Source organism: Sphaerodactylus townsendi, linkage group LG01, assembly GCF_021028975.2.
Source record: "Sphaerodactylus townsendi isolate TG3544 linkage group LG01, MPM_Stown_v2.3, whole genome shotgun sequence".
Taxonomy (NCBI): domain Eukaryota; kingdom Metazoa; phylum Chordata; class Lepidosauria; order Squamata; family Sphaerodactylidae; genus Sphaerodactylus; species Sphaerodactylus townsendi.
The window spans coordinates 43362405-43383187 of NC_059425.1; the positions used below are offsets into that span (position 1 = coordinate 43362405).

General features: G+C 40.7%; 1 protein-coding gene across 2 annotated transcripts in view; it reads left to right on the forward strand.

The window, feature by feature from the left end:
* Positions 1-20783, forward strand: part of FBXO11 (F-box protein 11) — a 51708-nt gene that overhangs the window by 9322 nt on the left and 21603 nt on the right. Inside the window, exons 3-8 of one of the 2 annotated variants that reach the window (XM_048519333.1) lie at positions 4825-4969; positions 5577-5706; positions 8124-8207; positions 8292-8424; positions 17956-18062; positions 18159-18270. In XM_048519333.1, the coding sequence (XP_048375290.1) occupies positions 4825-4969; positions 5577-5706; positions 8124-8207; positions 8292-8424; positions 17956-18062; positions 18159-18270 (711 nt within the window). The remainder of the gene's footprint in view (positions 1-4824; positions 4970-5576; positions 5707-8123; positions 8208-8291; positions 8425-17955; positions 18063-18158; positions 18271-20783) is intronic. The other variant, XM_048519341.1, reaches the window with a different exon arrangement.

A 20783-nucleotide genomic window follows, 5' to 3' on the forward strand; every position in this document is an offset into this window, starting at 1 on the left:
TGAATACTCGAATGTTTTCACTGATGCCAATTGTTTCCAAGCATTTCATGATCCAACTATGGGGCAGTGAGTCAAATGCCTTCTTGTAATCAATCCAGACCATATGCAAATTTGTTCTTCCATTCTTGCAGTTCTCTATTATCATTTTGTCTATCAGGGGTTAATCTTTTGTACCCCTGCTCCTTTTTTTGTTCCCCTTTTGCTCCACTGGCAGGATGCTATTTGCTTCCAAGTAGTCCATGATGTTATCTGCTATTATGCCAGTGAGCAGTTTGAGCATTGTGGGTAAACATGTTATTGGCCTATAATTTCCAGGTGTTGCTCCTTTGGCTGGATCTTTCTGAATCAAGTATGTCTTCCCAGTTGTTAGTCATTGATAGATTTTAACATTTTGTATGGCTTCATTGCTTGGCCATTGTCAGGTGCAAACTGGTTAGGTATTTGAGCCAGAAACCATGCAATTGATCATGTCCTAGTGCTGTCCAGTTTTTCACTTTCTTGCTTTGATTTGTTATCATATCAGTTGTTATTTCCAGCTCCTTTTTTTGTTGCTTTGATTTGTTATCATATCAGTTGATATGATAACAAATTTCTCCTTTCTTGCTTTGATTTGTTATCATATCAGTTGTTATTTCCAGCTCCTTTTTTTCCAGCTCCTAATTTTCCACTTGTGTTCCAGTCTAATTTTCCACATTTGTTTTTGGCCAACTTCTTTCTCAAAATCTTCTATCCACTGCGCCTTTCTGTTGTAATCTTTCTCATTTTCCCACGGATCTTTCCAAAACTGAAGTGTTGCATTTTTCTCTGGCTTTTTGCTTTCAACATTGATCTTTGTGTGGAGGCTTTGGTAGAAATGCCTTTGGTCTGAACAAAATTGCTGATTTTGTCTGTATTGAATGTTTCTTGCTTCATATCTTTCAATTTTTCTCGCTGTGGCTGTTTGCTGTTTGGTGATCTCCAGTCCTTCTTCAGTTGTTCTAGTGTCTAGCCAGTACCTTCTAATTAATTCTTTCATGATCTTGCCATTCTTTAATCTTTGTTCTTTCATTTTTTTTTTATGTTACTGGCATCTGTTCTTAGTTTTTTGATCTTGTGTTCCAGTCTAATTTTCCACTTTGGTTTTGGTGGTTGATTTATCTTGGGTTCAGGTATTTCAATGCCCAGTTCTCAAGTGGCCACTAGTGCCACACTGTACATGAGCTGATTAGTTTGTTTAATGGATGTTGTTTCAATTGTCATCAATGCCATGTTTACATCCCTCATTATGGTTGCCAGGTCTTTTATTTTTGTTGTTGTTGTTGTTAAATTTCATATACTGCCCAACCTGGGTGGTGTACAACAAGGCCAAAGGCAAAGAAACAATATAACATAAAATACAGAAATATAAATAACCCATTAAACAGTTAAAACAGTAGCAGCATCCCCCATTCACTGGCGGTGCCCAGTCCCATGCTTGGGAGGGGACCGGCGAAGTGCCGGAGAAGTTGCAGTAGATGTTACATGAGCATCAAAAGGAGGGAACAGACAGTCCACAGCCAGCCTCCCCAAAGCCTAGTGGAACTTGCAAGATAGTTTTACAGGACCTGCAGAACTCACCAAGGTCCCACAGGGCCCCAACAGTTGAAGGGAGAGTGTTCCACCAGGCAAGGGCCAGGGCCGTAAAAGCCCTGGCCCGGGTAGAGGCTAGCTGCATCATTGAGGGACGGGGAGAATGCCTAACTGGGACATATGGTCATGAAGACGGTCATGAAGGTATGAAGGCCCCAGGCCGCAAAGGGCCTTAAAGATCAGCACCAACACCTTGAAGATGATCTGGAATTCTACCGGGAGCCAGTGGAATTACTCACAGTCACACCATCTGATGAGATTTCCTTACTGTTGGAGGTTGCTGGTTTTCAGTACTGGTCCGCTTCCACATTTCTGTCCACACAGATTACAGGAAATTCATTAGCGTCCAGTGTGGGGAAGAGGCCTTCCAGTATACAGTGTTCATCTTTGGGTTGGCCATGTTCACGAGTCTTCACAAAATTTGAGGTAGTGGTAGTAGTACATTTAGGGATGCACAGTTTATCTATACTTAGATGACAGTCTTTTTGTGGAGCAGGCTAAATTCTCTCTGTATGTCCATGTCTACCCTGAACTCTTAGATCTAGTAGTGAATGTGGAAAAATCCAAAATATAGCCAGCTTGCTCTGTAGCTTTTATGGGAGCAGTCCTGGATTCCCTTCAGGCTTCAGCTGGCATTTTCAGAGAATCCAGAGTCAATCAGAGAATTATAGAATCAACCACAGTGGTAGTTCCATTCACTAGGCTGTGTACGAAACCTCTGCTGATCTGGTTCCTTCAACACCTTCATCCTTCTTGCCTCTCTTAGCAAACACACTTCTCTGTGCCTCAGACAGTAGTCAGCTCTCTCAGTTGGTGACCCTCAAGATCTAGGGCCACTCTAGGGAGTGGCCGTTAGCCTCATGACATTCACTTTGCCTTTGATGCATCCCCTGCTTGGGAGGGGACCGGCTTGGGATATGCTTGGGATATGCCAAAACTAATTTGATACCCTTCTGTAGGTTAAGAGGGGGCAGATAGCTACCGATAATACAAAGTTGTACCTTATTAAGCAAGGGTGCACGGGTTCAGAAGCATATTGTTCAGAAGTGTGTTGCAGATGGAAATGAGTGATTCCTAGAAGTTGTTGGCTTTCCAGAAGCGCAAGCCAACATCACCAAGCCAACCTCAGCAGATCTGGTTCTATGAACTACAATCGGAATCTGGTGGATCAATACTTTTGTCCTATTTTTTGCGTCTTTCAGACCTTCAGGATGCATGTGGATGCATTCTAATTCAGACAATCAGTTTTCTTATTTTATTCCTTTCCCGCCCTTTCCTATCCTAACCATGGTTTTGACGAAACAGATCTTCCTGCATACTGATATCTGCTTTCTGACTTGTCAACTGTGGCTCATGACCCTGCAGGATCTTTCCAGGGCAGTATCTTCCTCTCCCAGAAGAAGACCACCTTCACTTGGCCCAGTGTACTTCCACAATACATCTGAAAACCTGGAGGGTGGTATTTCAGGATCCTTGCCTTGTAGGATAGCACACATTTTAACATCAGCATGCAAACCCCGTGATTGTGTGTCTTATGGCTACAAGTGGAAGAGGTTTGTGCTCTGGCCACAGGAGCAGAAAATATTACCACAGACTTGTGATCTATCTCATATTTTTCCCATTTGCTGCTTAAAAGAAATCTGTTTATCGGTGTTCTCTATAAAGATCATCTAGCTGCATTATTTGATTGCACAATGGAATGGTGCTTCTATTTTTCCCAATATTATGCCTAGCAGTTCCTGAGAAGGTTGTTGAACCTTTACACTTCAATTTTCCCCTTATCCCACAATAGAGTTTGTCTTCAGTTTGTCATTGTTGATACATAAAACGTTTGAACCCATGGCCACGTGTGAGTTGTCGTTCTTTTCATTCAGGACAACTTTTCTTGTAACCTCAGCCCACAGAGTGGGAAAGCTAAGAGTCCTGAGGTCAGATCCCCCTTTCACTAGGTTCCTAGCAGACAAGATGGTTCTCAGGCCAAGTCTAGCATGCCTCCCTAAGTTAGTCTCACCTTTCCAACTCTTGCAAGATATTACTTTGCCAGTTATTTTCCCTCTCTCTTTTATAAACATGCTCTCCGTTCCCTAAATGGCAAAAGAACATTGCTTTTCTGTTTACAAAGGAAAAAGGACTTGCTTCAAGACCAGTATTTGTCTGCTTCTCTAGCCCCAATAAAGTTTGGGTCCCTTCATCACAGATAGTATCCCAGTGAGTAGTGTTTGACATCAAGCATACACATGTCAGATCTCAGACTCCTCACCCCTTTTCAGTGAATGTTCCACCAAGGCACAAATGTCTTTTGCATTGATTCTGGGCATGGTCTCCATTGCTGAGGTCTGCAAGGAGGTGAATTGGCCCATCCCATCCATGTTCATGAGGCACTACTGGGTAGATGTTGATTGCCATAAATGAGGCAGCTGAGGGAAAAGCACTACTGTGAAGGTTATTTTGCTAGCCAGCCCACATTCTCCTCCAGATTATCAAATGAGCTGTGCAGTCCCTTTTATGTGGGACTGCACAGAAGCCACAAATATGAAAACAGGGCTTTACTTACTTGTAACTGTTTTCATTGAATGGCCTTCTGTGCAGTTACACATCCCTGCCTCCTTTCCCAACTGCTGGCTGCTTCTCACAGATCTCTCATTTTTGCCTCCATTGTGGTGAGCGAAGGACTTTGGGATGGGGTGTTACCCCCCTCCCTGGTCATGTATCAGTTTAGGCAGGAAGAGTGAGCTTGAATTGGAGGAAGAGCTCCTAATGCTATGGAAAATGCTAGAAGGAAAGCTTTTAAGCTCAATATCTCTGAGGCAGCCATGTACAGTTCCATATAGTGACATCAGTTTAGAATTGTAGTAAAGGGCCTCATAGACCATTTAGTTCCACCCCCTGGTCAGTGGATGAAATTTAAAGCTAGAGAATTCCAGACAGCTGTCCAGCCTTGACAAGGGAGAGTTCCCTCTAGGCTCCATTATAGAGTTATTCTTACATTTAGGAATTTTCTTTTAATGTTCCACCAAAATGCACCCTGCTGTAACTTAAGCCCATTAAATCTAGTGACAAGAGTACAAGAGCCTATTTAAATAGAAAACATGAATAAAATGATTTTTTGTCCAAATATTCTGCTGGATTATTTATGTTTCATTGGCTGTCTTTTTGGAAATACCATAAGTAGGTTAGGAACATGAATAATATTATCCATGTTTTATATTTTAATAGCAGCACCTGCAGAACAATATCTTCAAGAGAAGTTACCAGATGAAGTGGTTTTGAAAATATTTTCTTACTTGCTGGAGCAGGATCTTTGTAGAGCAGCTTGTGTATGTAAGCGCTTCAGTGAACTAGCTAATGATCCTATTTTGTGGTAAGTGAAAAAAGTATTCTGATTACGCTGAAATATATTGCCTATGGGAAGCACAATAGAAAATTGAATTTCTAGCATGGCTTTCTAATTACCTTGAATGCAAACAGGTAGTTGAATTTCATCAGAAGTGCTACACAGTGTTGAAACAGTGCAACTGTTTTTGTCTGGTATTTAAATGTTTTAAGTGTGCAGATTTTCTCACATTCTGGTCATACGGATTTTGTACGGAATCTGCTGTTTTCTATAGAAACCAAGCTGTACTTTTATGATTGTGGAAATATGCTTGAAAAATATGCGCAAATGTGGCCCCAATTTCCAGATTCAAGGATCCGCAGCTGGGGACATGTTGAGAATTAGGTATAATGATTTAAACCGTTAGTATATGATAATAATTGTGAAGAAAAGGAAAATCAATTAATGGTGTAAAGTTGACTATTGCCTGTTCAGCAAAGTTCCTCTAAGGTATGTTAAGCATATGCTTAATCCTTTGCATGCATTCTAGTCTTACTCCAATAACATAACATTGAGATATATTGTTAGACATCAGTGCGCCTCAGACTATCTTTGTACATGTCTTTTATATTTTTGTGTGCCTTTCTATGTTCAGGAAAAGACTTTATATGGAAGTATTTGAGTATACACGTCCAATGATGCATCCTGAACCTGGGAAATTTTATCAGATTAATCCAGAAGAGTATGAGCACCCAAATCCCTGGAAGGAAAGCTTTCAGCAACTGGTATAAATATCTTTTAAAACACTTTTAGTCAATATTATTTCATGTTGCTTAGAATGCTTCAGTTGCTGAAAGGCTGAGGAGAAATGTGAGATGTGGGAATTTCCCTTCACTCGTCTGTGGATTTCTTGGGCACTTGTGCTTTTGTGTTTCTTGTTCCCTCTTCAGTTGATTTTTTAGAATATCATCAGTGACATTCCAGTTCACTCACTCATGTGACATTTCAGCCCCCTAGAGTTCCTAGTACATTCACATGCTGGGAGAATTTGGTGGGTGATACCTGGGGAGGTTGTGATTCAATTCCAGGTGAATCTCTAGGAATTTCGCTTAATCTATATGGTAGAGCTCATAGAGTTTAGAGGAAATTCCTAGAGCATCACTGTGGAAGCCATTTTTTATCATTACTCAGGTTTTTTTCTCACTACTCAGTTTCTCAGGGGTAGGAAAAGTGGGCTACAGGTCATCAGTTTCTTGATGGGAAACCTACACTCCCATGCTTCAAATAAGCCTCTCAAATTACTGCACTTAAGATTCCTTACCTCTTTGAGCCAAGCATGCTCTCCATCTCCTCTTATTGTCCTGAACAAGTTTATCTTCTGTTTTATTAGTAGCCAGCTCTTCAGTCTCCATTATTCAGGAGTGTTTCCTGTATGTTCTAGTGAAATAATGACCAGAGCATAATCTGCACATACACTGGCACAGATCTTAAATATCTTAGTGTTTTGCCGTGATTGTTAATGAAACAAGAAAAAATGTAATCTTGAATATGAGTAAGTATAGAGTATGATGTAAAATACTAGGCATTGAGGTTTAACTGTCTCCAGGCATCTAGTAATTGTAAATATATTGCATCATGCACACTGTGTCAACCACTATTGCACTAAGAATAAGTTCCTAAATTTATGTAATTATTCTTAGTGCAGTAGAAAGTAGAACCTGCTATATCAGGAGTTTTCCTGTTCCTGACTGAGGCAGTTGCATGATGTAATTTATCCCAGGCAGAATATCGCAGAACTTTTTCAGCATTATGGTTGTTCTTAAACACTGTCAAGTCTACTTTTACAATGCCTTCAGAAAACAGAAGTGTTGAAGGGTAAGATTTCCAAGGAATGGTGACTGTGATAACGTAGGATCCTCAATGGTCAACGTAGATCCTTGTCTTTCTACACATAACAAGTTGCCTGGGGCAAAATGGCGCCCAGGCCCCCCCCCCTCCCCCGCCGCCACGGCGACACCTCCCCCCCACTTACCTGAGTTCAGGTGGCTGCAAAAATATCCTGGTGGGAACTACACTTCCCAGGAGACCTTGCGAGCTCGGGGGGGGGGGAGGCCCAGCCACTTCCGGGAAGTAGAGGGGCATGGCTGGACCTCAGCGCGGCCTGTGCACGCCACCCGGGCAGGCCTTGGCCTGGACGGCACGCACATGTTGCGCCGAGGCCCAGCCACATCCCTCCTCCTTCCCGGAAGTGTGGGGGGGGGATTTTTCCACCCCCTTCCCCACATGACTCCTACAGGGGTGCCTGGAGCGTTTGTCCCTGGATGTCCCCATGGCAGCTATCCACTGGTGCCCAGCTTTGTTCATAGTTCCTCCTAAAGGAACAGTTATTGGCAACTTTTGCTGTACCAGTATATTTTCATCTCTTCCACAACTTTTGTTAACCATTGTTGATCCTTTCACTTTGCTCTCTACTGCTTTTATGTGCCTTTCCTTCTTCCTCTTCTCCCTTCTGATCTGTCTACTGTAGATTGTAGGGAATATCACATTTAGTGTTATGCATAGAGCCTGTATTGAGTATTATAACTGTTATTGGCCAGGAAAGGTAGGAGGAGGTCGCATAAATTGTTCCAGTTTTTTCCAGTTAGGATCAAGTAAAATCTGCCTTTATCTTTGGGGCAGAAATTGCTTAGATCACTGAATGAGGAGATAATTCTTGGGCCAGATGGAACAGACATTTCTCTTGCCTCAGTATCTGAAGGTAAGAGGAAGATGTGCAAAGGTTGCCAGATCTGTAATTTGCCAAGTATGATGGATCTATGCTTGTGTACATAGGTGGTCATGTCTTGTACTGTTTCCTGACAAATGTCAGGGAGAGTCACTATTTTCCCATGGATGAGCTTCATTGTTTCTAAGCTTCTAAACCTAAGAACAGAATTATCATAGTGGGAATTCCGGTGCTCAAAGTGGGGTTGGAAGTTTTAAATAAGCTTTCATCACTTTCTCTGCTCTCTAGTGCAATTTTCTCAGTTGTGCTTAAAGCAAGCAAAAAGTCTTGGAGTCTAGATACATCTGTAGAGCATGGTTGATGTTAGAGTGCTATGAGCTATTCTCAGAAGCTGTCCAATGTTGCACTTGTTTGCTTTGAAAAAAAATTGGTCATATTTTACCACAGGCTTATCTCAGTTTTTTCCCCCATCTTTAGTACAAAGGAGCCCATGTAAAGCCAGGATTTGCTGAACACTTCTACAGTAACCCAGCAAGATATAAAGGAAGAGAGAATATGCTGGTATATTTCTACATTACATTAATTGATCATAGGTATGCTTTATCCATCATTATTTATTTTTAATTCTTCTTTGTTTTCTCTTAGTACTATGACACCATTGAAGATGCTTTAGGTGGGGTTCAAGAAGCTCACTTCGATGGACTTATCTTTGTTCATTCCGGCATATACACTGATGAATGGATATACATTGAATCTCCAATAACCATGATTGGTGCAGGTATTTAATTTTACATGTCTCTGTTGGAATAATTGGGAAAGGAGGCATAATACCTACCTGCTGGCTTTACTGTGTGAACTCCCACAGAAACAGTGCTTGCACAGGAGACTACCTTTACCTTTACAGTTTAGGTACTGAAAATGTTATGGGATAGTTCTACATTTCCATGGACTGGGAAGGAGGCCATTAATCCAGTCTAGGAATAGGTATGCATCATTTGGCTTTTTAAAAAGTTGTAGTTTAGGATGAAATAGCTTCTAAGCCTAATAATCACTTTGTGGTTTGTGATGAACTGTCCATTTCTTTATATCTAGAAGTGTGTAGAACATTCTTAAATGTCTCTGGTAGACTACGTTAAAAAACACACCCTCTAATCTGTTCTCAGCATGAAGACTGCAGTTAACTTGTTTTTGTTTTGCAAAGGTCACCAAGTACATATCATATCCCTGCACGTGAAGAATTTTAGGATGCAGCTGATTCACCTGGTTTTCTGTAGTGGTGTTTAGACTATAGCTGGCATATAACTAAAAGTTGTAGGAAAGTATATATATTGTGTAAACGATGTCTTATAGAGAAGCAGAGATACCAGAATGAAAATGTTACTGCTGCTAAATTGTGACTACCTTGTTTACATTTCCTTCTATTCAAATGGGTCCATACATTCGCAGCTCGGGATGCAATTCTTCAGATACAAGCATAGCTGGAAACCGTAGAGTTAAGTGAGCTAAGATGTTTTCCTTCCATGAGTCTGGTACTGGAAGATGAAAGGGTGAGGTGAGGTAGGGTGGCTTCATTCTTCAATCTTGTTTCAATTTCTAAATTTCAGTTTTTCAAATGGTGGAGGAAGCTACAAGGGGATCAGCCATACTTGACTTAATATTAACCAAACAGGCAAGAATTTTTAGATGGGATGAAGGTGGTGGGGACTTTAGGGGGAAATGGCCATGTCCACCTAGAATTCCTTTTGCACTGTTCTAATATAATTCCTTTTGCATATATTAGATTTTAGTAAGTAAGATTTTAATGAACTCAGAGGTATATTGAAGGGTCACTCCTTGGGCAAAGACTACTGGAAGTGAAGGATTGGCTGTCCTAGAACAAGAGGTCTTGCAAGCTCAGCCGGCACTATTTCAACAAGATGAAAATAGGGTAGGGAATTCAAGAAGCCAATGTGGATGAACAAAGACTCCGGCCCTTTCCGCATGGGCCAAAAACGATGGCCTGGGGGCAGTAAAAACGCCGCCCCCAGGCCGCCGCTCGCACAGGCGGCACTGCTGCAACGCAGCAGCGCCGACCTGACAGCGCTTCCCCCCCCCCCCAGGCCGCCCAAAACAACAACCCTTTAAAGGGTCGTTGTTGGGGGGAAAGCGTCTTCCTGGCGGCGCGGTGCGAACCGCGCCGCCGGGAACACGCTGTCTCCCTGGCCCATCCCACTCACCTTGTCCCCGTCGTCGCCTGCTGGCCGTCGAAGCCCCGCCCACGCTGTCCTCCGACCCCTGGAGGTGGGACGGGCCAGGGAGAAGAGGCGGCTCCGTGCGGAGCCGCCTGCCGTTAGCCGGCCTCTGCTGCGGCCGCTCGCATGCGTGCATGCGAACGGCCTTCGCCTCCACGCCGGTGGAATTCTCGCCGGCGTGGAGGCGACAGGGAGGCCGTGCGGAAACGGCCCCCATGATGAGCGAGGGAAGATAAAGGAAATGTTCAAGAAATGGAGGAAAAGACATACCTCTAAAGAAGAGCATCTGCATGTTGCTAGGCATTGTAGGTCAATCCTTATACAGGCCAAAACTCAGAGTAAGTTTACAACCAAGAAAGTGTCTTCAGATATGTGAGGAGCAAATGCAAGGTAAAAGAGGCAATAGACCCACTGTTGGGTGAAAATAGAGTTTCTCCATTTGCTGTGTCAGAGGACGGAGAGAAAGCAGGAAGGCTCTATGCTTGTTTTGCTTCAAGACTCATTTAGAGATGTTAGTAGGAAAGGCACAGAATCTAGATTGCTGGTTGACATGAACAGAGAGGTTGTTGAGAGGCACTTGGTTTCACTTATGAATACAAATCTCCCAAGCCAGATGGTATGCACCTGAGAGCTCTCAAATAACTTTCTAGAGAGCTTGCAGAATCTTTGTTCATCATCTTCAAAATCTGTTGGAGGATGGACTATGTGCTACAAGACTGGAGGAGGGCAAACGTTATCCCAATCTCCCAAGAAGGAAGGAGGGGTGTCCCAGGAATTTAAAGGCCAATCAGTCTGACCTCTGTCCCAGAGAAGATACTTAAGCAGATTTTAAAGGGGTCAGTCTGTAAGCATTTAAAGGATGATCCGGGCAAGTCAGCACAGATTTGTCCATGCAGGTCCTACCAAACCAAACTTCATTCCTTCTTGGCTCAAGTTATGACCTTACTGAATAGCAGGAACATTGTTGACGTTATTTACCTGGGTTTCAGTAAAACTGTTGACAGGATTCCCTATGGAATTTTGATGGGTAAACTGGAGCACTGCAGACTAGACTTCAGGATAGTTAGATGGATAGGGAATTAGTGGCAGAACCACATCCAAAGAGTAGTTAGTTGGTGGTATTTTATCTGATTGGAGGGAGGTGTCCAGTAGGGTTTCACAAATTCTGGGCCTAGTACTATGCAATATTTTTATCTGGATGAGAGGTGGAGGGAATGCTAATTAAACTTGAAAATGACACCAAATTTGGAGGAGTAGTGAACCCTGAGCTCCCCCTCACTGGCCATGTTGAAGCAGCAGCTGAATGAACACTTGTCAATGACGCTTTTAACTGATCCTGGATTGAGCAGGGGACTGGACTATATGACCTATATACTCCTTCCAGATCTATGATTTTATGATTCTATGATCAGTTCCAGAACTGTTCTCTTAAAGAGGCATAGCATTTAATTAATCTATTGTAGCATAATTCCCCTCACCCCCCAATTAATAACCATCAGGCAATTTTGAGTGGTAGGCTTCTTTTATTTTGGTAAATTCAGAATTCTCCCTTGGAAGTGACCTCTGTCTTCAGTTTATAGGACGAGAAAACAGGAGAACCAGTGTAGTTACTGTCTCCTACTAGGGAGAACCAGGTCCAAATCCATGCCCATTCACAAAGGTCAATCGGCAGCCTTGGTCTAGTCACTTGGTCTTAATTTAATTGAATCTTGAGCTACTTTGAAGAAAGGTGGACAGAAATGTGTTCTTTTGGTAAAAATGTGTTTTATGTCTGTCATTTCTTGTTAAAAATTCTTCAGTGTTATATCTATACCTGTTCCAAGGCCTTTTCTGTTGTTGACAGGCTTTTTCCAGGTCCAGTATGTTCCCTTAAGCTCCTAATTTGACTGCATTTTGATTTATTTGTAGAAATTGCTTTTTTTTAATTTCTCACTAAGATGTAAAAATTCCAAAAATTTTAAACCAGACTTTAAGGAAATTGGACAAAGTACATGCAACTACTTTTTCTGATTTAACCACATAAAATACAACATTTATAACTTATTTTATATAAAATTGTACTACTTGGCACACTTATGGAATTTGAAAATATAAATGTCTTCACTTTAAAAATTGCAAGTATACCAAATAATTGAGAAACGGTTGCAGACTGCTGTACCATAGGCTACCACAGCGCATGTATCTTAATTTCTGACATCTGAGAAACTGGAAAGAGTTGGAAGGTGAAGGCATAAAATAAAATTGTGTAATAATCCAAAGAAAATATATGGATTTGAAACACTCTCTTTAAACAATAGGACTATCAGTATATTGGTAAAATTGAAAAATTGAACTCTTCGATGCATTGTTAAACATTATAGTGTTGACAGAAGGTTGTATTTTCTTATTCGAGCTCTTCATGACAACTCCTCTTTGAGAGTGAGATGTAACCCAAATGGCCTACTGACAGATCTAATAAGAACTTACAAAGGCGTTAGACAGGGATGTCTTCTAGCTCCCTCCCTGTTCAACTATTATATCAATGGTATAGTGGAGCACTTAAGGAAAACAGACACACACCCTCCTAAGCTTGCCACACGACATCTCCCTATATTGTTATATGCTGACGATGCGGTCCTTTTGGCCAGAACCCCTGTAGGTCTCAAAAGAGCATTATACTCTTTTGCAGCATATTGTGAAAAAGACGAGCTGACAATTAACTTTGACAAAACCAAGGTCACAGCTTTTGGTAATCAACCTAAAAAGAGGATCTGGAAAGTTAGAGGGAAAGAAATCGAACAAGTTGATAAGTTCAACTACCTGGGGATTGTGGTTCAGTCAACAGGCTCGAATGTGGAGCATATAAAAATGGTGATGGGAAACGCAGAGCGGACAGCAGGGGCAGTCTTAAGGTTTTTTCGTACTAAGGGAGGGCACTATGTACCAGCTGCCATTAAACTATACCAAGCAAAGATTCTGACACAACTTACGTACGGTGTACATTACAACAAAAAACAGTGGCAAACAATATCATTAGAGAGAACCCAAAGTAAATACTTGAGAGCCATTCTACAGGTTCCGCCTGGTGTACCGAATACCTTTGTAAGGTTAGAGACGGGTCAAATGAAAGTTGCTGACAGAATTTTCTTACTATCAGTTTATCAATGGCTTAATGTTTATACAAACCCTAAAGGACTTTGGCCCCTAATAGCCCAAGACTCTTTCCAACCTAGATGGATGTGTGAAGTTAGGGATGGCCTGCACAAGAGAGGCATATCACCTAGTGTTCTCTTGACACAAGACTTGTCCTCAGCTAAGACTATAGTCAAGCTGAGAGTTCAAGATATGGCTCGTCAACAAGATATAACAGCATTCCCCAAATTTAATCTCAAACCATCCATTAAATACACTTTGGGCCCTTCCCCCTATCTATATAACTTGGACAGCCAGTCACTTAGGAGGGCTTTCACACTCACCAGATGTGATGCTCTTCCCTCAGCAGTGCTTGAGGGCAGATATAAAAAAATTCCATATATCGACAGGCTTTTTCCATGTGATATGGGGGAAATAGAGACCCTGACGCATATTTTTTTACGATGCCCCACTCATAAAGAAATGAGGGCAAAACTGTTTGACTCTCTTCCAACATCAATTTTTCTTGGCCCTGAGTATTGTGCCATGGAAAGACTATTAGAAGATGCCAATCCGAATATAACCAGAGAGGTGGCAAAATTCAGTGCTTATGTGGTTAAAAGGCGTGGACAAGTAGGGCAATAAAAATAGGAACTTTGGATTAATGATTTTATCTTTTATTCAATTTTATTCCAGTTTTTTTAACTTGAACTTACATTAAGGTTTGGACAAACAGTCTTTGGAAACTGGTTACCTCAATTTTATTTTGTATCTGGTCTGGAAATGTATTATCTGGATTTTATGTTTTATATCTGATATTTTCTGGTCTTTGACCGAAATAAAATATTGATTGATTGATTATAGTGTTGATTCTTGAAAATTATTTATATTTAAAGAAAAATAATATTGAAAATGACATTTATGTCTACAGTATGAATAAGAGCTGAATCAGTGGGTTGCAGAAAACCATTCATGTAATTCTGTTAGACTCTCAAACCTGAAGGAATTGCTCACTTTGGGAAGGTTCCTACAGATGCATATGTCAATTCTGATTTGGTTGGAAGTTTTTAGAAAATACTAATGAGTAAAACTTCTAAAGGACTCTGTCACCCATTGAGATAGGTTCAATCATACTTTAACATTTTGCTGCTGAATTCTTAAAGAGTGCACTTGCTTCTGAATATATGCCACAGCAACTATTAGCCTGTCTAAAGACCTCTTTCAAATGAAAGGAACAGCTGAATGGTGCATATTTCCTAAATAGCACCATAGTGGACATTATTCTGCTCTTCCTTTTAAAATGCATTTATTTGCTGCATATTAACAGGTGAGCATCTTTTTGTCCTTCAAATGCATTCTTCCCCCTTTTCAGATGTTTTCCCTTTTTATTTGGTTCTGCAGTAGTAGTTTTTGGAATCTTTCTGGGGTACATTTGTGAATATGTGTTGGCACTTTAAAAAGTATGTTAATTCCCTCTCTCATCTGGCCAGTGGTTGGAATAATACTCATTTAAATATTCAGAAATGGCTCAGTGATTTCTAGTAATCTTATCTGTCTGCCTCTGTCAGCACATCTGTATGGAGTCTTTTTTTAGTGTTGAGATGCTGCAATGAAAGATGCTGCAATTAGGGAAACTTACTAGCACTTTCATATTAAACTTTTAAACCAGAAAATAAAGTGGGCTGGTTCCTTTTTACCTGAGATTTCCCTCTTAAGTAACAGGATGATTATATGCTAGAAATATGCCTACAAAAGTGTAGCAGTACAGCCAGTAAATAAGTAGGTTGCAGTACTTGGCTAAATTATCTTTTATTATATTTCCTTTAAGATTATTTTAGTTTCATTGTGGGGAAATTCATATTTCAATAGCAAATGTCTGGTGAGTTGATGACCTTGAAATGCTCTTTTATATTCTTTATTCAAACTTCTTTGGCTATGACAAAATCTACATTCACCTTTTCAAGCAGATCTGATCCTATACTACCTGTAACTTTCTCAGATCAAACTGTATTGTATTGTTTCAGGATTAGGGCAGGTATAACTAGGGCTTCTGCTTAGAATGAGAAAGAACTGATGCTGAACCATAAGCCTCCTATCCTTCTGCGTGGACCTGAAACTTTTCTCTATATTTTTCCTCTGCAGTATAGCTTGATCATCAGAAGCGTGGTGAAGTTTATTTGTGAAGGACCGAGCTGTGTTCTTGTGGGAGATCCATTAGTTTCAAGATTCCATTTTCCTCTTATGCTATTCTCTGATCCTTTCTCAATAAGTCATTAGAAGTAATAGTTCTTGTCTATTCTATGCTAGTTAGACCTCATCTGTATTAAAAAAAAGATGCAGCCAAATTGGAATGTGTTCTGAGGAGGAAGGCAACATGGGTGAACGCAAGTCTGGAAAACAATTTTGTGAGGAAAGGTTGAAGGAACTTAGTAGGTTGGAGAAGAGAAAGCTAAGGGAAGACATGTTAGCACTTGTAAGGTACCTCTAAGGCTATTACATGGAAGACATTGAAGACTTGTCCTGATAAAATTAGATCTAGTGGGGTTAAGTTAGATTAGGTTAGATTTCAATTGAACATTAGGAGAAACTTCCCAAGAGTAAGAGCAGTTTAAAAAGAGAACCTGATAATCTTAGGAAGAGGGCAGTAACCTCTGTGGAGGTCTGAAGATTGCAGAGCCATCTGTCAGGGATGGATATCCTGCACTGAATAGTGGGATTTGATTAAATGGCCTGCAATATTCCTTCCAACTTCATGGTTATAGAAATGAGTTTATTTAAATAATTCACTCTGCAGTGTAATCATAGTACTGTTTGCCCCATGAACACCAGTATTTTCTGTGGCTAATCCCCACATAGAAGGAGATTTGAGTTCACAAGGTGTGGTATTTGTCATTTTTTAAAAAAAACTTCACTTCTAGCTGATGGTAGTGCATATGTTCTGTGGTTATCGTATTTATAAGTGTTAAAGGTATTATGTAATTATGACAGTTATTGTTGACTCACCTCTGGAATTCATGAACTGAGTTATGGAATAGAAATTTTAAATAAGAGATGCTTACTACTCACATAAGCAAGAAAAATGGGCAAATCATTTTAAAAGCAAAACTGTATATGACTTCAGTTGCAAACCTGTTCCTCTTCCTTATTGGAAAGTCTGTAAATTCTAGCTTGGAGATCATTGCAAGAAATGAAAGAGTGAATTAATAATCCGCTTCCTAACCATTTATTCCCTTTCAGAAGTGGGACATATAAAAATAGGGCTTTTAATGATGAAGCATCTTCATCTGTGTTTTATGACGTCTGTGTTTGTGTGCTCTCTCTTGACATTTTACTCAGCACAGTTGTGTAGCCTCAATTTAAGGAATTAAGAGCGCTAGAGCAGAACTACTTTGCTTGAGGGTATCAAGAGGTAACATTTTGCTTCCATTAAAGATTAATCTAAAGCTGCAGGCAATACATTTTGTTTAACTTGTCCTGTAAGCTGTTTCTGTTCCTCTCATTTTATGATAGTGTTACCTCTTTTCTACCTGGCTAGCAAATCTACACTATTGAGATCAAAACAAGAATATTTTTCAGTATGACACTGTTTTTTGGGGTTGTGCTTCATCAGCTGCCTTCTCAGGAAAGGCATGCAGACATTGGTACTTGAGCAGTATTCAGTCAAAAATGGTTCCTACTATGCAGAGTGGATTTTCCTTGGCAGCTGATTTGAATAATAGTAGCTATTAAATAACATCTTGTTTTGAATTATTTCAATAACTGTAGATTTAAAGGTGTTTATATTTGCAAAGATGCTTACAGTCAAAAAGATTCCTCATACTATATTAACCTCTTCATCTTGGCAAGCTTCAAAATGGCCCAGTAGAGGGGTCTGAATGGAGATAGTCTGTTGTATTTAGAACCAGTAGAAGTCCAAATCTGCAAGTGATACGTCATTATCTGTTTTATTTTGTATTTGCTTTAACAATGAAAAGATTTCTTATTAAAAACTAGGAAGTAACAGTACAAATATTAAATTGTCATCATGCTTGAATTTGTCCTTTTGAGGCACCAAGGAGTATGAAGCTTATTATTGAATTACCTGCTAATGGGTTTTTTAAAAAGGAAAGATAGGATTATTTGTATTCTATTCTCTGCTGTGGCAGCTTTGCTCATTTGAGCAAACCCACAAATGGGTAAGAGTGATCATTGTCCATATGCATGCATTCTCTGTTGAGGCTCCCACCTTGTTGAATGCTTCAACTGAGATTTCCAGGAAGCCTCCCATATTTTTTTGTCATTCTACAAACTACATAAAACAAAAAATTATTCAGGGCATTTTATAAAGGGAGCAGGATAATAGACTATGCCATTGTATATGATATGTATTAACCTGGTCTTCCTTCATTGTTTTCCACTCCTGTAATACCATTTTCTGCATTGTTTCACATATGATGTCTAATACATGTTGCATCATTTCTAAATTTTGTAATCGCGCAGCACTATCCAACAGGCCGGCTGTAGAGTCACGACCGTGCCAGCCCACCACTCCTAAGGAGGCTTCCTAGCAGCATGGGGAGGCTTAAAATGCAAAAAAAAAAAAGTCTCCCTGCCTCCAGAAAACCCCCATTGGACATAAGGGACTTACGTCACTGGAAAGGTAGCATAAGTCCTAAACCCTGGCCACCGGTGCAACTAGGGCAATGGGGATGCTGTGGAAGGCTGCAGCGGCTGCCTGTCCACCAACAGATTCACTCCTCCACCAGGGCAAGCACCCCAGGGTGGGCAAATCCACCAGCATGACCGCATGCTGCTCCCAACAGTAGATTCGGCTCCCTTTTTTGATGGGGCTGTTAGTCTTATTGCATTGCTTATTAGGTGTATCTTGCTATTGCATTAATCTCACTTGAATCTGTAAATTTTATTTATAGGTGGACTATAAATAAAATAAATAATTATTACCCTTTTAAATTATGTTTTGTTTACAGCTCCTGGAAAAGTAGCAGATAAAGTCATTATAGAAAACACAAGAGATTCAACTTTTGTCTTCATGGAGGGCTCTGAGGATGCTTATGTTGGCTATATGACAATCAGGGTAAGGACTGTGAGGTCAAGCATTTACTAATTTCAGCAAAAACTGACAGAAATTAAGGGCTTGTGAAAAGAGGTTAATACTTCATTTTTTTTCCAGTTTAACCCTGATGACAAATCTGCACAACATCACAATGCACACCATTGCTTAGAGATAACAGTCAACTGTAGCCCAATAATAGACCATTGTATTATTCGAAGTACTTGTACAGGTTAGTAAGTTCTGTTAAATCTGTCATAAAGTAGTAGACTGCAATAGGTTGAGATTATTCTGAGATGCGCAGAGCTCAGCAGAAACCATTCTATTCTTAAAATGTATTCTGTTAGAAACTTGTGAATTATAGGTTTAGCTTCAAATGTTTGTTTAGTGGTATCACAGTGATAAAAATTGAATTCTTTATTTATGTGTGAATGCAAGCTAACCTTTTAGCCTGTTCAAATGGCACTTTATGCTATCAGCTCCTTGGTGGTTTCTAATTAAGTTATAGTTAGATGTATGTTGTAGACTGCCCTGTATCTATTTGCTGTGCAGTTTTACCTTTGCTTGCCGCTGTTTGTCATGGTACCTGTCCAGTCTCACATGGGTAGTGTTCATGCACAGGCCCACTGTGGAGAAGATTTTTTGAAAGAATGCCTTGAGAAACTCCATCACTTTCACTCATGCTGTTTTTCACCTTTTCCAGCATGATATGGAGCACCCTTCCCTCAGTTCTTGCATTGTCACCACTGAGATTGTAATTTTGAAGGAGCTCTGTTTCGTCCTCCGCAGCAGTTACTCCCAAGAAATCTACATTGCTTGTGATCTACAAAATGGCACAAAAAGCATTCTTTAAGAAATGCAGGACTTGTGGGTCAGGCATTCCCCACTTGGACGACCTCTAGCAATCCCTCTTATGCCTCAGGGAAAAGTACAACATTTCATGCTGGGCCTTTTGCCACCAATTCACTCCGAAGTCAAGGCATGACAGAACTTCCCACCTAAAAGCAGCACTTTGGGAAACACTCTTTCCAGTGCTGCTTAAGAAAAAAAAAAGAGCACTTTGCCATCTTCTACTATAAGTAGAAGAATCAGCATTCTCAGTTCCAAGACTGAAACTGGCCATTGTGAACCTGACCAAAACTATAGGGAAACCTACAGGTTTGATCCCTGCATTTCCAGACTGCAACTCCTTAGAACCACTGTTAAAAGTTCCCTTCATGTTGTTCATTGCCCTAACCCCATTCCATCTCAGAAGATGAAATTCAGGACAGAAAATCTATTATCTCATCAGTCCTTTTATTTGTTTAGATTCACTTCCTCGATTGTTTCTAGTAGATTTGTATTTGACATCATTCCATTTGTCGTGCCAAGACCTCCAGTGTGACTATTGTGACCGAGGCTGGGGTCCATATGCTCCTCTTGTTTCTGTCAAGTGGAAGTAGACCCTCACCATGCAAATGACTAGAGTGTTCCACACGATTCTCAGGAAGAACTCTATACACTAGGAGACTTAGTTCATGATAGACTATCCTGTCTATGAAGACAGAGACCCAGATTATGAATTCCAAGGATTGTGCTAGCATTGGCCATATATCACCTCCCCCACCAGCAAAGTCCTTCAGATATACAATGAACAACTCATTCTGATAATGATATCCCTCAAAATTGATGTCTCATGCACCCCTCAGAGGGCATTGGATCCAGGATTTAGAGGAATGCACCCTGGAAATACAAGCCCTGTCACATTCTAGACATGGAAGTCACTACTGGCTCTTAGCTCTGCTAGGCATATTGAAAATCAATACAGAACCAAGGATGTAATTTCTTCTTCCAATACCCTTCCAACGAGTAACCTACAAAAGAATCAGACCAACCCTTCAATGGTACACACCTTTTCAGGGCCAGTATTGATGACAATTTTTACAAGATCACAAAGACAAGCTTACGGCTAAGATACTGGAGGTGATTCCATCTACCTAGTCTGCTCCAAAACCTAGGCCATTCTCCTGACCATACCATTTTGCATCCATGGGAAGAGGTCACTTAGTTCCTCACTCATCATATTCTAGAAGGCCTATCCATATACCTGCCAGAACCCACATCCAGCAGAGGAGAATATTCCCTACTCAGAGGAGCACAATCAGGTCCCAGTCAGTCAAAGTCCATCATGCCAAATAGAGGGTTTTTTGATACAGTCGGCACCAAGTTCAACCACCAATAGAGGAACTGAGTCCTCATCAACACACCTTGCAGGATATTTCCCAAGACCAATGGGTATTCAGTATCATATAACCAGTATCACATCAAACTGTTACAAACTATCAGAGTTGACTGTCTTCTGAAATTTCATGCCTATTCTACTCAGTTGCAGTCCACACCATTTTCTTTTCATCATGATCTCTTTGTTGATTCCATCTGCAAGGGTGCAATGTGGTCCTCTCCCTGCAGCTTTGCAAGATACCACCTGAGGAATGTAGATGCCACGAGAGACACAGCAGTGGGAAGAGTGGTCCTGCAATCTGTGTTCAACTGAAAGCTGATACCTGTTTTCTTAATCTCCCAAGGGGGGCTGCACAGGTACCATGACAATGGAAACAAGGTTTCACTTACCTGTAACTATTGTTCATCAAATGGTCACCTGCATAGTCACACAACCCTCTCTCCTGCTCTTCCTTTGAGCTCTTAACATAACGTGGGAAACTTCCCTCACTCCAGTGGTGGCAGAGAGAAACTGAGGGTAGGATG